The sequence below is a fragment of the Eutrigla gurnardus genome, assembly GCF_963514095.1.
Source record: "Eutrigla gurnardus genome assembly, chromosome: 18".
NCBI classification, from domain to species: domain Eukaryota; kingdom Metazoa; phylum Chordata; class Actinopteri; order Perciformes; family Triglidae; genus Eutrigla; species Eutrigla gurnardus.
This window is the reverse complement of record NC_139929.1, coordinates 3,416,175-3,430,500: the sequence shown is the minus strand read 5'-3', so window position 1 is coordinate 3,430,500 and position 14,326 is coordinate 3,416,175. Positions and strand designations below refer to the sequence as shown.

General features: G+C 46.3%; 1 protein-coding gene across 2 annotated transcripts; it reads right to left on the bottom strand.

Moving 5' to 3' along the window:
* Positions 1-134: 134 nt before the first annotated feature.
* On the bottom strand, positions 135-14,290 carry spata13 (spermatogenesis associated 13). 2 transcript variants are annotated; one of them, XM_084033715.1, is made up of 14 exons: positions 13,810-14,290; positions 7,214-8,749; positions 6,045-6,086; positions 5,198-5,623; positions 4,442-4,586; positions 4,154-4,281; positions 3,727-3,906; positions 3,047-3,226; positions 2,624-2,803; positions 2,282-2,514; positions 1,562-1,691; positions 1,073-1,448; positions 907-981; positions 135-808 (listed from the first exon to the last, which is right to left on the bottom strand). In XM_084033715.1, the coding sequence occupies exons 1-14, from the start codon at positions 13,816-13,818 to the stop codon at positions 627-629; spliced, it is 3,822 nt and encodes a 1,273-aa protein (XP_083889841.1). In that variant the 5' UTR covers positions 13,819-14,290; the 3' UTR covers positions 135-626. The 2 variants fall into 2 exon arrangements, with proteins under 2 accessions (XP_083889841.1, XP_083889842.1); XM_084033716.1 differs by lacking the exon at positions 6,045-6,086.
* Positions 14,291-14,326: the final 36 nt, after the last annotated feature.

The following is a 14,326-nucleotide window of genomic DNA, read 5'->3' as shown; positions in this document are numbered from 1 at the left end:
CCCTTTCTGTCTAATTCACGTCAACTAATATTCAACGGCCACACAATACACTCCGTTTCTTCTGCAATAAAAAAAAAGGAAAACAACTGGCTAAGAAAACAACATTATCTTAAAGTGACAACACTCTCGTTAAGCATGTTTGTACAGGTTTATTTACAGTGTTACCAATGTAGGTGACTGTGTCAGTTCATTTCTCCTCTGGCTGTTTGGTGCTAAGAGTTGACAGACTCACAGCAAAAAAAAAAAAAAAAAAAGGGTCCAGCCTCCGTGAAATAAAGTAAAACATGTTTGTCAACATAAATGCAGAATAAGCATCGTTGTCATAATTAACATTTAAAAAGAAAAGAAAACTTTCAGTTTGGGGTTATTAAGACAGGGTGGGAGACGAGTGAGCAGCATTTAAACACAGCAACAAAATGGACAGTCAGTATTTTAACACTTTTTAAAGTGAACTTCATGATGCGACACAAAAGATAAAGTTACATGAGGCACAAAAACACGACATGGCGATACATCCACAGGCAGAAAAATACAGGGAAAAGTGTTCTTTGAGTCCGAGGATGGTTTGAGTGAACTAACGTACACAGGAGGAAAAAAAAATAAAAGATGGGAGTGGGAGCAACACATCATTTCTTGAAGAAGGCATTGCGGGTGAAGCTGTAGAACAGGTGATAAGGCTTTCGTTTGGGGGGCTCGGCCAATGAGAAGACCTGCTGCTGAGGCACGCTGGTTGGGATGGTGATGTGACGCTGGTGAAGAGGGTGAAGGTTTTGGTGGTGTGATTGGACAGAACCGGAGTAACCGATCGCTAAAAAAAAAAAAAGGTGAAAAAACAAAAATGTAATGAAAAACTAAACTAAGATCAGAATTTTACAATATTAAAAATGACAAAAAGCATTTCCTTACATTTACTCTTCTTCTGTTTGGCTCTTCTGGCATTAACAATGGCCTGTTTTCTTTGCTCGTCGCTGATCTCCATCCCTGCCAACAAACAAAAACACCTTCAGGTCAAAATATTTCCAACACAGTGGACGGTTTGTGTCGCGACTGGGAGGAATTGAGCACAACTCACCCATCTCCTGGTCCTCCTTGACTCGATACCTCTCCTTGGCGAAGGCCTGAAGCCACCTCTGCTTGTCCTGGGCCTTCCTGCAGCACAGCACGCACACAAACTCCAGAGTGGAGGCGTGGCGCAGACGCAGGGCATTCCTCAGGGTCAGGCCCAGGTCGAGGTCCCGCCCGTCGGGCACGTCCACCACCTCGGTCTGGTCCATGTCCAGGCGGCCGCGGTAGTGGAGCAGGTCTCGGCGCAGGACGTCTTTCTTACAGAAGACCAGCTGGTGGTCGAACAGGAAGAAGCTGCGCTGTTGCATCTTGCCTTGTCGAACCACTCGGGTCAGCTCGCCGGAGTGGATCAGATCTGAGCTGCGCTCCAGCACGTCGGGGCCCTGAGGCAAAAAGATTTACACAATATATTTAAATATCGTTCCCAGAAGGTTGGCGAAACATATAGGCTACACTTAATCTACAAAGTGGGGGAAAACGCATTCGTCATCATCACCTCCCAGCGCAGAATGGCCACCTGCCAGTGAGCGATGGTGTCGACGCTCTCCAGCCGTCTCTTCCTCTCATTTATCAGACTCGCCACATTCTTCATGGCCTCGTATGCTTTGCTCACTCCACTGTGGTCGCTGCAATAAATCAGCAGAGGGTCCACACATTAAACTGATGGAAGCTGCTTCAAACTCATGAAAACGTTAGTAGTAAAACCATCGGGAACCAACATGGATTCTCCATCTAAGGTGAATGAATGAATGAATGGATGAACCAGTGACTGTGATTGAATGGGTTGTTTGGTTAGCTGTGCATCTCATTGCAGCCATTTGCTTACAGCTTTTATTGTACAGCCACCGCAAAGCAATGCACACAGTGTATCCATGGCAACAAGCATCATTAAGAGCTGCAGGAATTATTCCAGAACCAGGAAACACTTCTGGTTCCCTCATCTCCTAGTCAATTGTGTTTTTAATGGGTTTTTAATTAGATTCCTGCAATAAAGTTTGTGGTCAACACATTTTTAGATTTTAACATTTTGTTCTACGATATAAAAATAAAGGCAGCTGCTAACGAGCTGTTAAAATAAGAGTCTGGTGTAGTTTTCTTTAGAGTTCTAGTAATTACATTCATGCTTCAGAATTCATAAAATGTCTTAGATTATCTTTATAAATTGATCTTCTTGGTTCTGCACTAGAACAATATGTCATCCCTGCAGCACAAGTACCTGTGGTCTTTGGGGGTGTACTTGAGCAGCTCTCCTAGCTGCAGGGGGTATTTACAGATCTTCTGGACCGGCGTGAGCAAGAACCCCGCGATGGAAATGTCGATCATCTGCTGGAGGAGCCGGCAGGCCTCGAAGAAGTGCTTGTATTTGCCCGATTTCATGAGGCGCTGCAGCTCAGCAGACGCTGCTGGATGAGTGTTACAATAGTCTGAGTAGATGGAGAAGCCCTCATCCTGAGGAACAAAAGGAGAAATGTTCAATTAAAATGCAAAACTACCGAATCGGGTAAATAAATTACACAAATTAAGAGAACGGCAGAGGGTTTTGTGTTTTGTTCGCTACCTGCAAGAGAAAACAAGAGCCTATTTCACTGAGATGCGGCTGGTCTTTGTTGTACTTCTTCTCCAGGTCTCGGAGAAACTGCCTCTGAAACTTGTAGATGTCCTCTATGTTGCTGAAGATGGTCTTCAGCTGCAGCTCAGTGAACATGTCCGGGTGTTTACGGCACTGACGGATGTAACCCTGAAAGCAACACAAAACCAGTGAGCACAGAAGGTTTGGAAACAGTTCAAACGCTGGCCAACAGGAGGTGCTAGACAGGTAAGTCATTTATGAAATACTTATGTAGCATTTTCTAAATATTTTATGACAAAAGCTGGCATTGATTAGATTGTAGGACTGCTTAAGAGCTGTGAATCCAGTCTAGCTTAAATAAAAAAAGGACAGGAAAGCAGCGGGCCAAGATGTGAATACTGAGGTCCGTACCTCACAGATGTCTTTCAGGTGTTTGATGTAGATGCGTTCGGTGTTCATGATCTCCTGAACCACATTGGTTCTCATCTGCTCCTTGTGCTGAGCGCTGTGTGTGTCCCTGGGAGCCGGATCTTCCTGATCCGCCACACTCTCCACACTTTCTGCACTCGAGTCCTCCTGGTTCACTCTCACCTGAAACACATCCGCCACACACAAACAACGACTGAGCTGCCATCAAATCATATGAAAGTCTGTTTCCTTAAAGCTGACTTCAAGTCACGGCCCTATTTTTGTGTTTAATGAAAGCTCATGAAGGGAAATTAACATGATCACAAAAGGGAGAACAAGAACTACTTGAACTACAGAAAACTCCACATCACTATGGTAACGCCGTGTGCAAGTTTAACCAGCTCTTGTTCGGCAACATTGATTCAGCAACAAGCAATTACACAGCAGACGGCCATACGCCAATCAAACAGCCTCACCATGGTTACCACAGCCTGCCTAATTAAGACTCAACTGTCAATCAGCTCTGGTCACCACAGAAACCAGCTCAACCACTGAGGTTTAAACCCTTCAACAGTGAAAAAGGGCTGGCGAGGTCTGTCTGGATCTAAGCCAGTTTGTGGGACTTTTCTGTGCTGCTGGAGAGCAAACATGTTTTAGACACGCAGGTCAGGAAGTCCACTTACCCTCACAAAGCTGGAAGGGAACCAGGCCTCCTTGTCGGCACCCCTGCCCCACCACCAGTCCTTATGCGAGGCATCCAGGATGCGGATAACGTCTCCAGCCTTGAAGGCCAGCTCCTGCTCCTCCATGGTCACATGGTCCCAGAGAGCCTCCGCATACACCGTGTGGCCCGAGCTTATCCACTGCGAAGAGCACACACAGATAAGATAAAAATACAATTACACGCAGGCTAAGCCTGTGTCTAACATGTAAGATTACGTCTAGACTCGTGGACATGGCAGCGGCTGTCTGTTCTGCTGCACTGCGGCCAAACATCTTTAAAAAACACGCATACGACAAGATAAATGCTTCACCACAGATACAACACACATCTTCGGAGGAGATGCTGGAGTGCTGCCACGCAGCACGCTCCCCCTTCCTCAGCCGTACCTCGTTAAGCACGGAGAGCTCCACCCCTGGCTGGAGGTAGGGCGTGGCCTCGGTGAGCTCATCGAAGCTGCCCTCCTCCTCCTCGCTCACGCTGTCCTCAAGTGTCGCCGAGCGCTCAGTCACACCATCTGCAACGCATATACGGAGATGTACGGAGCTGAAAACGATCCGTCAACATTTAAGTGTAATCAGAAAACAAACCGCAGATTGCAGGCACACCCACACCTGGCTCCATGCCAACATTTTTCCATCCAACACACTTAGAATTTAGAAAGCCCCAGTTCTCACCGCTGAGCACTCGGTGGAGTTTACGCCGTCCGACGCGGTCCAGTCCGATGGGGGTGCTCTGGGACAGGGCCGAGGGGCGAAACCTGGCAGACACCGCTCTGTAGGGAGGGACCTGGTGGGAGGGGATGGGCGGCCGCGACAGGGGCTGCAGGGAGGAGACGGGAAGCTGGGATTTAGCAAGAGCTCACTTTCTCAGGCCGCCATGTTGTCACATAGGAATAAGACTCAGAACAGATAACATTATCTGGATTTTGGTATTTTAAGTCTGCAGAAATACAGAACACAGAAGAATGACTGAGCTCCCAGTTTAAATAATGCTCATTATTTTCTTCCCCATTCAGAATTCATCAGAATGTAGTTTAAACACTTGTATTTAACACTTGTAAGTGATCAGCATGTCTTTTGCAGCAATTAACTGAATGAAGAGTGAAAATCTGTTTAATCTGATTGCCTCCATTTAAATATGAGGGTGTTTCTGTAATCTCTAAAATAAACACATTCATTTATAAACTAACATGTTTTCCTACCTAACTACAGTCTTTTTTATTATTATTATTCATTTAATTACTTGGATTCCTTCATTGGCAACTAGATCAGCCTGAAGCCAACGTTGATTCAACACCTGACTGGCTGAAACAACACATCCCACCACATTTCCAGTTTATCTACAGTAGACTGGAAGTCATCCAGGCCTTTTCACTTTGTTCAGGAACTGTGTGCCTCTAGTCGGTTTAAACTGTAAGTGTAAAGGCTTACAGAAGGAAGGCGGTCGTCTTTCTCCTCGGCATCGGGAGAGAACAGGTCCACGACTCCTATAACCGAGATGGGACGCTGCCTCGTCCCTTGGACGTCTCCTTTCTCGGGGCTCTCTCCGTCCCCGTCATTACCACCGCAGTCTTTATGCAACGATGTTTTCACCGTCCTTTCTTCTGCCACTTCCTCCGGGATAGACTGCTTCCTGGAGATGAGCTGGCCGTAGTCGGAGATGGGCCGAGGTCTCTGGCGTCCGCTCCTTCGCCTGGGCTTGACGGAGGACGGGTCCGTGGATCCGTCCGTGGATGAGGTGGGCGATGTGGGCGACTCCGAGGGGCACGTCGGGGAGACGGGAGGGGTGCTGGTGCTCATTGGAGAGACTTCCTCCATCTGAAGGAGTGTTTCTGGCGCTGGTGGGTCTGATGTCGCCTAGGGATCGTCAGGAAAAAGTTCAAAACTCAATAAGGATGATTGATTTTCCCTGTTGAACATAATATCTGCTGAGGAGAACATTTGTTAAACAGAAACAGAGCAAAAATCAACATGAAACTTATTTCAAAGAACATCGTCGTGACTCACCGTGAGAAACTTTATTATCCCGTGGAAGTACTCCAAGTTCACACAGTGATTGACTCCACATATTGAACACAATAAACCCCCCCCCCACGCTTATCAAGTTCAAACATGAGGTGCAACTGAAATTCCACAAATATTTCCACAATTAAATGTTATCGTTCTGAATGTATGTCAGCGGGTATCGTGTGCTCAGCACTCAAATATTGGCTACCGATTACTCATTTGGAAATGGTTGCTCTAAGTCTGTTAGTCAGCCCGCCGTATCAAACCTCACCTCTGGGTTCTCTCGGTCTTGGTCCGGTCCCCGGCACATACACTGGAAAGGCACACAGTGGCCCAGCACCATTGTGAACACATTCAAACACACACTTGGCTTGTGGTCACTTCTTTACGAGGCCAGTAAAAAAGCCACTTTGACTTCTAAAGCAAACAGATCAGATTTTTCCGGTTCATCTTCAAAAGGCAGAAATCCGACCCTGAGACAAAAGCACATTTCACTAGAATGGTGTGATTGTGGATCCGGTCTACCTGGTGGTGCTGCTAGCTGTCCAGGGCCCAGTGTCCACAGCGCTGGACTTTGATCCAGCGGGCTTAAGGACGCGAGGCGGGGGCTGTGTTCACTCATCGCTGCCTTCCCTCCCACAGCAACAGGACTATGGAGCTGCTTTTTTTGCGCAAGGGCCACTAATCATAAACAAAGCCTAATCATTAACTCTGCTCCTTCAGTGTGCCTGGCAGCACAGAACAGCTGGCTTCAGCATGTGACCCTGCCGCGGCAGAAGGCAGTATATCATACACAACCGACGGGGAAACGGGACAGTGAAGAATGATCCGTTTGATTTATTTGACCCTGAAGGAGACTTTGGACACACGCAGCTCTTTTTTTAGACATACGAGCACAACACTGACAAGCGTCACGTACGTCGTCGTGAGAAGTTATCGCCGTGGGGTTAGAAATCACCACCAGATTCAAAGATCACTTCATAAAATCACTCGGAGATGTGATGCTTCCTTTCCTAAGACAAAGGTCAATGCCACTCCAGTGGAAGATTGGCATCCATTAATGATTTAGATTATAGGAAAAATCCTCCGTCTCTCTTCCTTCCTCTTCACCCTTTACAGAGAGTCTGCCATCTAATGATTTCCAATCTCACCTTAAAGGTGCTGCTAATGTGTGATAGTGACATTTTTGCAGCTTTCTGCTGCAGCACATTTTATCCGTCTGTAACCAATGAAACGCTTTGTAATCAAAGACACAGGATGCATAAAGATAACAGAATCATTATTGTTTTACACTCGTCCTCCCTGGCTCTGCATCTCCTGTGCAAACAACGGGTGGGGCAATACTGACTCCACACAGAAATATAGCTATATACAGCACCAATAAATAAAAAGAGTTATTTCACATCAGACCCCAGTCACCTTTAGATTCCCCTCCCTTACCTCATTTGGTAGCATGTTGACGTCAGCCTGTTCTTGTTGCTGGGAAGGCTCGTTCTGGCTCAGAAAAGAGGAATCGCATTCTGCTGTTGGTTTATAGCCATTCGTGGTGGCGCCAGTTAGTGACTCATAATGAGCAGAGGTACCAGGTGAAGTCTGCTCTGGTCCCTGTGGGGCCTCCACAGAAACCTGGCTGATGAGGACCTGGTGCTGCGGATGACCCGGAGGGGTGCGTTCGACAGACATGACCCGGGCTCGGACGGGCGAGGGCCGGCGCTGTCGCTCGGTGGTTGTTAGGCAAGGCACGCGGCGGGAGTAGTCGTCATGGAGACGGGTCAGGGGTGACAACGGGGATGCAGTAGTGGGGCTTGGGGAGGGACTTCGCCTGCGGCGGACAGTCAGGTCAGTCATGCTGCCCACTAGCTTCAGCATCGGGCCCTTGGTCATCACAGGGCTCTTCCTGCGGCTAGCAGCGTGGCCCCGGAGGTCCACCGAGGAGGCGCTGGCTGTCCTCTGGATGCTTGGCATCCCGTTTGACGTGCTCGTGCTCTGGGAGTCCTCCTGAGGCGAAGGACGTCCTGGAGACGGGGCTTTGCGTCTGAAAGGCCCCTTAAATATATGGAGATTCTCTGCACTTTTGCTAAGTCTGCTCAGCACTTTCACGTTTGTGTTTCCGTTCGTGGTCTTTGTTTGGACGCTGGCCGTGGATGTCACATCTGGTCTCCGACTGTCAGCAGCTTCGTTTGCGCTGCTTCCTGCCAGTCTCCTATTCCCCGTGTCGAGTAAAGAGATGCGTCCTGGTCCGTACGCTCTCCTGATGCTCCTTGAGAAGCGTGCGTTGCGCGTGAGACCGTCTCCTTCGTAATTTTCCTCATCGTCGTAGTCCTCAATATCTGACCCCCGGCGGCTCATCATAGCAAACCTTCCATTAGACACACTGTGTCCTTCTGCAAACGTTAAGTGATTTCCTGCATCATCTAGACCAGGCTCAGTGTTGACCACACCCGTGCCATTAGCCATGTCCTGATTTGATGGGTCCTGTTCTCCATCCTGGGTAACCGCCCCTCTACTCTGTATACCCTGGAGCACAGAGGAGCGGAGCTTTTTGAAGGAGTCCACAACAGCCAGTCCCGAAAGTCCTGACCAGGACTGGGAGGCGCCGTTGCCGTTGTTGTGCGTAGAGGCGGCGGGACTGTCGGCGGTTGGACTGTGAGCGGGCACAGGGCCCTTCTTCGAGTTGGAAAAAAGCCTCATAATTCTGGAGGAATAAGGCTTTTCCTCAGGTTGACCTATGACCGGATTGGACCAGGTGCAGGTGTTGATGCCATTCAATCTATTCTCGTCGAGACCTGCGGTCATCGGCTGTACTTGGGCACCGCACCCTGACAGCAGACACGGGACCGCATTTCTGTCAGCGTGATTGTGGATGGGGAATATATCACTGAGGGGTCGGCTTCGGATCAACGGGTCGGCTTTAGGGGTGTGGAGACACGGGAGAGACTCCTCGCTTGTGGACAAGACTCTGTCCTGTTGTTCTGCCTGCAAAACCAGAAACAAACATGTATTTTATGCATATTAAAAATGAACAGAATAAAATAAAATGTGTTTTTTCCCCCAGGAAGGGCTGTGAAAATGAATTCCTGAGAAGCAGGAAAAGAACATGAGAGAACTAACTCTTTGTTTGAACTTTACAGTGCAGCGTCTGTGTATAGAGGAGAATAAAGAAAAGAGATAAAATGGGCGATGGACGTCTCTCTGCACACACGGGATCCAGAAGAGTAAAACATCGTTCACTGAGAACACTACATGCGTTTGTCCTTGGTGCTGTATTTCAATGTCCAAGGAGAGCTGAGGCCCAGGTCGGGGTGGTGTTGTGCCAAGTTCAGCTTAATGCGAGTGTGCAAGTGTGTGTGTGTGTGATTCAGGCCAGTGGCAAATGCAGCCGAGCCTTTGAAGTGGAGCTTTATGAGCGTGACTAAGCAATGAAACTTGCTAATCCATTGTGATTAATGCAATAAATTGCCCGGTTTTCTCCAGATTACGTCGATGATGAGGTGGCGATGTGGGGGGAGGCTTGTGTGGGCTTCAAGTCAGTGAACACAGTTCCACTCTTTATCCTGATACAGAGTCCTGAGAGTCTCCAATGCTCGTTTATAAAGGATTCATACGTGTGCCTTGTATTCTTGTTACTACAGTTATAACGTCAACACTGGCTGTTTTTGTGTGTTCCAGTAAACCATGACAGTGGGAAAGTGAGTCAGCTTGCACAATACGAGTTCAGGCATCATCCTTTTTATTCTTTACGCTCATGCTTTTCCTTCTGTCAAAATGTCATTTGTGAGAAAAAGCCCAAAGTTTACTTTTAAAACTGGTTTTCAAACAGTCACAAATGAGACATCATTGTACTTCTACAAAGTGACAAATTATCCAAAATAAAAATACGATCCTATACAGGCTGTAAATATATAAGCCTACATTTCCAGACCTACAAAAAAAATCATAATCTCTCTATAAAATGTATTTACATGCAGGTATTTCTTCAGTGTCTCTGTATCGAGAGATGCGAGAAAACGAATAGTTAGGCTGGTTTATTCCAAAATAGTTCACTGAATATGACCCAATGTTTTAATTAGATTAAGATGATATGTGGTTGTAATATCAATATGATGGTTTGAGACCAGATATCATCTCGATTTCGGTGATTACTATAATTGAATATAGCAAAAACAGCGGAATATAAAATGTAATTACAGATGTTTGGGGTTTTCTTGCAGGAAAACCGTCTCCTCACCTCTAATATGCTGTGATTCAGCATCACTCAGTCCTCACACAAAGTGAATGCAAGGTTCGAAGGCTTCCGCCCGTCTGCTATGTACACATGCTGGGAGTTGCAGGGACTCTGGAAGGTTCCCATGCCTCCCGTGTTCAGCAGCAGATGGGCTGCCTCAGTCAAACCCTCTGTGGAATCTGCTGTCACTTCAACCAGCTCGCTCCATCACAGCGAACACTTATGTAAACACAGAGCCACCGCTGCCAAGCACCGCTGCTGACAGACAGTAAACACCCCTCGCCAAACAATGATCCGCATTCAAAGCTATGCTGAATTGTTTTCTTGTACTTTTCTCCGCCTCGTCCCCTTCGAAGAATCGCGTTGAGCGGCGGCTGGAAAAAAATAGACAGGGATCAATTATCCCCATCTGTTTTCCAAGCAGAAAGATAGGAGATAGGAAAGGAATTCCTACAGCTGGAGTGGCTTGTTTTTGTTTTTGAATACTCCCGTCGTGCTATCAGACATTCTACCGACGGCGCTATCCTTCAACACCTTTCTGCCTTCTCCCTAAACTTGGCGCCGACTGTCGCAGGCCAGTTGGCGTCTACGAATGCTTGGCAGTGCTGATAGTCAGAACCAAGCTGACGCAGAGTGGTGACTTTCACAAAACACAGAGAGCACTTTTCAATGTTATACTCCAATAACTCCAGCATCTGTGACTTTTCACTGTGCCCTTTGAAACTGGTGAAGGCTACCTGAGCCTTATTCTATTTTTAGACCGAATGCATTGACCTCAATGACAATGTCAGCGCTGATGTGCATGGCAGACAAACTTGTTCCACTGTTGATATGGCAGGTTGGGTGGCAATCCATCCAACTATCAACTTTACAGAACAAATATTTAAAAACTGACAACTGTCGTTACTTTTACTATGAAAAGCTACCCTGAAATTAAATATAAAATGTTTACTGTACTGCATTTTTACTCAAAGCAGTGTTTTTCATACGGTTTACAATACATGCACAGTACGGGAATACGTTGCATGAAAAAATGATAATGGCATCTTTTCAATTCCCTCATATTTTCTGAAATGACAAACATAATAAAAGCACCTGCTACGTCCATGTCTACAGCTATGCATATTCCAACTCCAAAGACAAATATTACTTACGTATGTGTTAATATCACACCCTACTGCCTGTGAAAGCGGGTCACTTTTCTTATATCATCTTTGCTCTGCCTGTGAACCAGGATCCCTGCAGCTCTCCGGCTTCCTCCTGTGGATGGGAGCGGCGCACTGGGGCCCTGGTCCAGAGTTAATTAAGAGCTAAGGGAGGAGCCCCCCCCCACACACACACACATCACACACACACACACAGCAGCCAGCTGGAGCCAGCCTCAGATTAGACTCCCAGAGACGAGGATGAACACTCACCGAGATACATAAACATGTATACGAGGCTCCGAAAGCACGCACTCCGAAAACACACGCACTATTAGTTAGAGCATCCTCTCTCAGAGTGCACGGCCCACGCTTGATGTGCACTCACACACACACACATACACTTGCATGCCTGGAGCTGGGCAGGGAGGAAGGCATTAAAATTACTACCTCCTCCTTCCTGTTTGGCTGGAAAACGCTGGCAGTTATGTAAAGAGTCAAAATACATAGTGATTAGTGACCTCCTGCCCATAGTTCACCTCTGCAGAGGTATGTCCTGCCTGAGGCCAGGATAAAACTAATAACAGCAAAATGAACTGAGCATTAAATTAAAAACAAAACAAAAAAAAAGCTCTAGACAGAGACAATCAAGAGAAAGTAAGCGTTTCTCTCATTTTCCATTCTCTGGCTTAACTCTGAGACAGACACAACCGGCCCCGGAGCAACGCGCCATTCCTTTCAAAGCTGTCACTTGACTGGTTGTCTATTTGACTCAAGGTATGAAAAGCTGTGAGGAAGACATTCTTCCAGGACGCCTAAAAACAACACCGCCGTAATGTTTTAAAGAACAGATTGGCTGATTAGCTAAATCACTGTGCGGTAGCTGTGAAACTTAAGCTGCACATATGTTCGGCACGAGAGGGAAAAGGTTCGCTGCATTTTGTCTTTCGTGGGAATGAGTTCACATCGCAGGTGTATCAAGCGTCGAGCAAGATTAAGAAACACTTGACAAAATTCTCTATCAAATATTTGAAGCCATATTAAAATCTTTTGTAGCCTTGATGTTTGTTATCTGATGTTACAGCCTCCAAAAAAGATTCAAAGCATCAGCAAGAAAGCTCTGAAGGAAATGTACTGTACGAGGGAACGGTGTGTGGGAGAGGGAGTGTGTATGATTGTGTGTGTGTGCGTGTAGACTATTCCTTTTCCATCCCAGCAATAATCTTATTAGCGGAGCTTTACCAGTCTGTGTTCAGGACTGGTTTCATCCACACATGATAGCCTAATCAGGGCGACAACTACGCTATTCTGCGTTGACTGAGAGTGACACCCAAAGCTTGTAAACAGCCCACCAGGGGCTTGACTCCAGGGGGCAACTTGGCCTGTGTGCACTCCACATTTTAAGGGTTTAAATTAAGATCTAAAAGGCAAGATTTCCCACAAACAGCGTCCTTACGAAATATGTCACAATGATTATGAAATAGACAACATGTCCCATCTTGATCAAGTGAGCACATATTCTACAGGAGTCACTTTCCGGGGCAAAGTCTCCCATTTATCTGTGACCCAGTTCCTTCTTTTTTTTTTTTTAATCTGGCAGGTAGTAGTAGACTTGGAGATGCCACGCCCCCCCCTTATAGTGCGTGGGAAGTACAGGTACAGGCTAAACCAGGGAGTGTCACCACTCTCACACAGTCACACACATTCACTCGCCTGATCTGCTGTGGACATCGAGACAGACAGACAGAAACATAACACCACACAGTGCACACGGCTTAGAGAGGACAAAACGACACTGAGCCTCGTTGTCACCAGTCCACAGTGTAACCTGGTTCAACAGTAACCAAAAGGCTGCACGTCAAAACTCAAAGAGTACAAATCCACTCATATCATCATTAGTTCCCATCCGTTTGTGAGTTTGGAAACAGTTTACGCTCCAGGTTGGTGATGGACAGTATTTCCCAGGTGCGAACAAGTGCAAAAGAAGAAAGTAATGAAGAATAAGTTCACAAACTTAACACTTAGCTCTATAGTGTGCCCGCTGAGGCAGAAATACATCTGTGTGTGAAATGGAAAGTAACAAGGTGTTATATTCTATAGTGTTTTAGTCTAATGTTGTAAAGTCTTTATACATCCTCTATAAAGCAGATGACTGTGACCTTTGAGTATTTACCAATGGATGATCTTATCACCACAGTTAAGATAATTCATTGAGAGTGAACTGTAGTGATAGCTGCACGTGCCTACAGAAAAAAGTGTAAGAATGATGCAGAATCTGAACAAGGAGCTGTATTAGGGGATTACACAGAGTAGTTTTCTAAGCCCACTAAGAACTCAGGGGCCAAACTGCTTATTTATTTCTGCATTAATTAACTTTCTTTGGCCATAAAGCTCTTTGTTCCCCTCCTTCACCAACTCCCTGCTCAGCCTGGCATCTCCCACATCACTATAACAACCACGGCTGTAATGCACTGCAAAACCCCCCTCTGGTCCCATTTCAAACACAGGAACACCAGAGAATAAAATAATCAAAAGCAATGCGAATAACATAAATAATAAAAAAAAAGGGGGATTTAAATATCACCTTTTTTGTTTGTTTTTCTAGCTGTGAAATTAACTGATCGTGCAGGTTTATAGATGACAAACTTTTTTAATTATTTGCTCACCCTGCTCATGTTATCCTCCCGAGCCTCACATCAACAGAGCAGCTGTTTGTGTTGTTTCTCCATAGTGAAGCAGCTCTTGTGTCTCGGAGCTCCGGCGTCTTGCTGCCTCTCGCTCCTCGTCGTCTCGCAAAAACATGTCGGGTACAAAAAAAACCCAACAACAACAACAAAAAAGTGCGCTAACTAGTCACCCCGCGTCATATCGAGACAAACGGTCGGCTAACTTCTTAAACACACATTAAGCTAGCAACTTAAGCTAGCTCACGAGCTCACTGATACAACTTATACTGCGTTTCGCTACGGGTTTTTTTCTTTCAATATCGCTTACGCCAACCGGCAAAACCTGACGTTAGTCAACTAAACACACCGAATAAACACAGAGTTACGCAAATCTTCTAACGTAGCTGAAGAAAAAAAGCCAATAATGTCCGCTGAATCCAGTTCAAAGAGGTCTTTCTTGGAGGATCGGGGCTGGCGACGAGCATCATCAATGCACTTGTTGCAGTGTTTCTAAGGG

Coding starts and splice junctions, on each gene's coding strand:
- spata13 (XM_084033715.1), bottom strand. Junction 5,624..6,044: donor AAGACCGAGAGAACCCAGAG/GTGAGGTTTGAT, acceptor GACGATCCCTAG/GCGACATCAGACCCACCAGC. Junction 3,227..3,726: donor TCCCTTCCAGCTTTGTGAGG/GTAAGTGGACTT, acceptor GATGTGTTTCAG/GTGAGAGTGAACCAGGAGGA.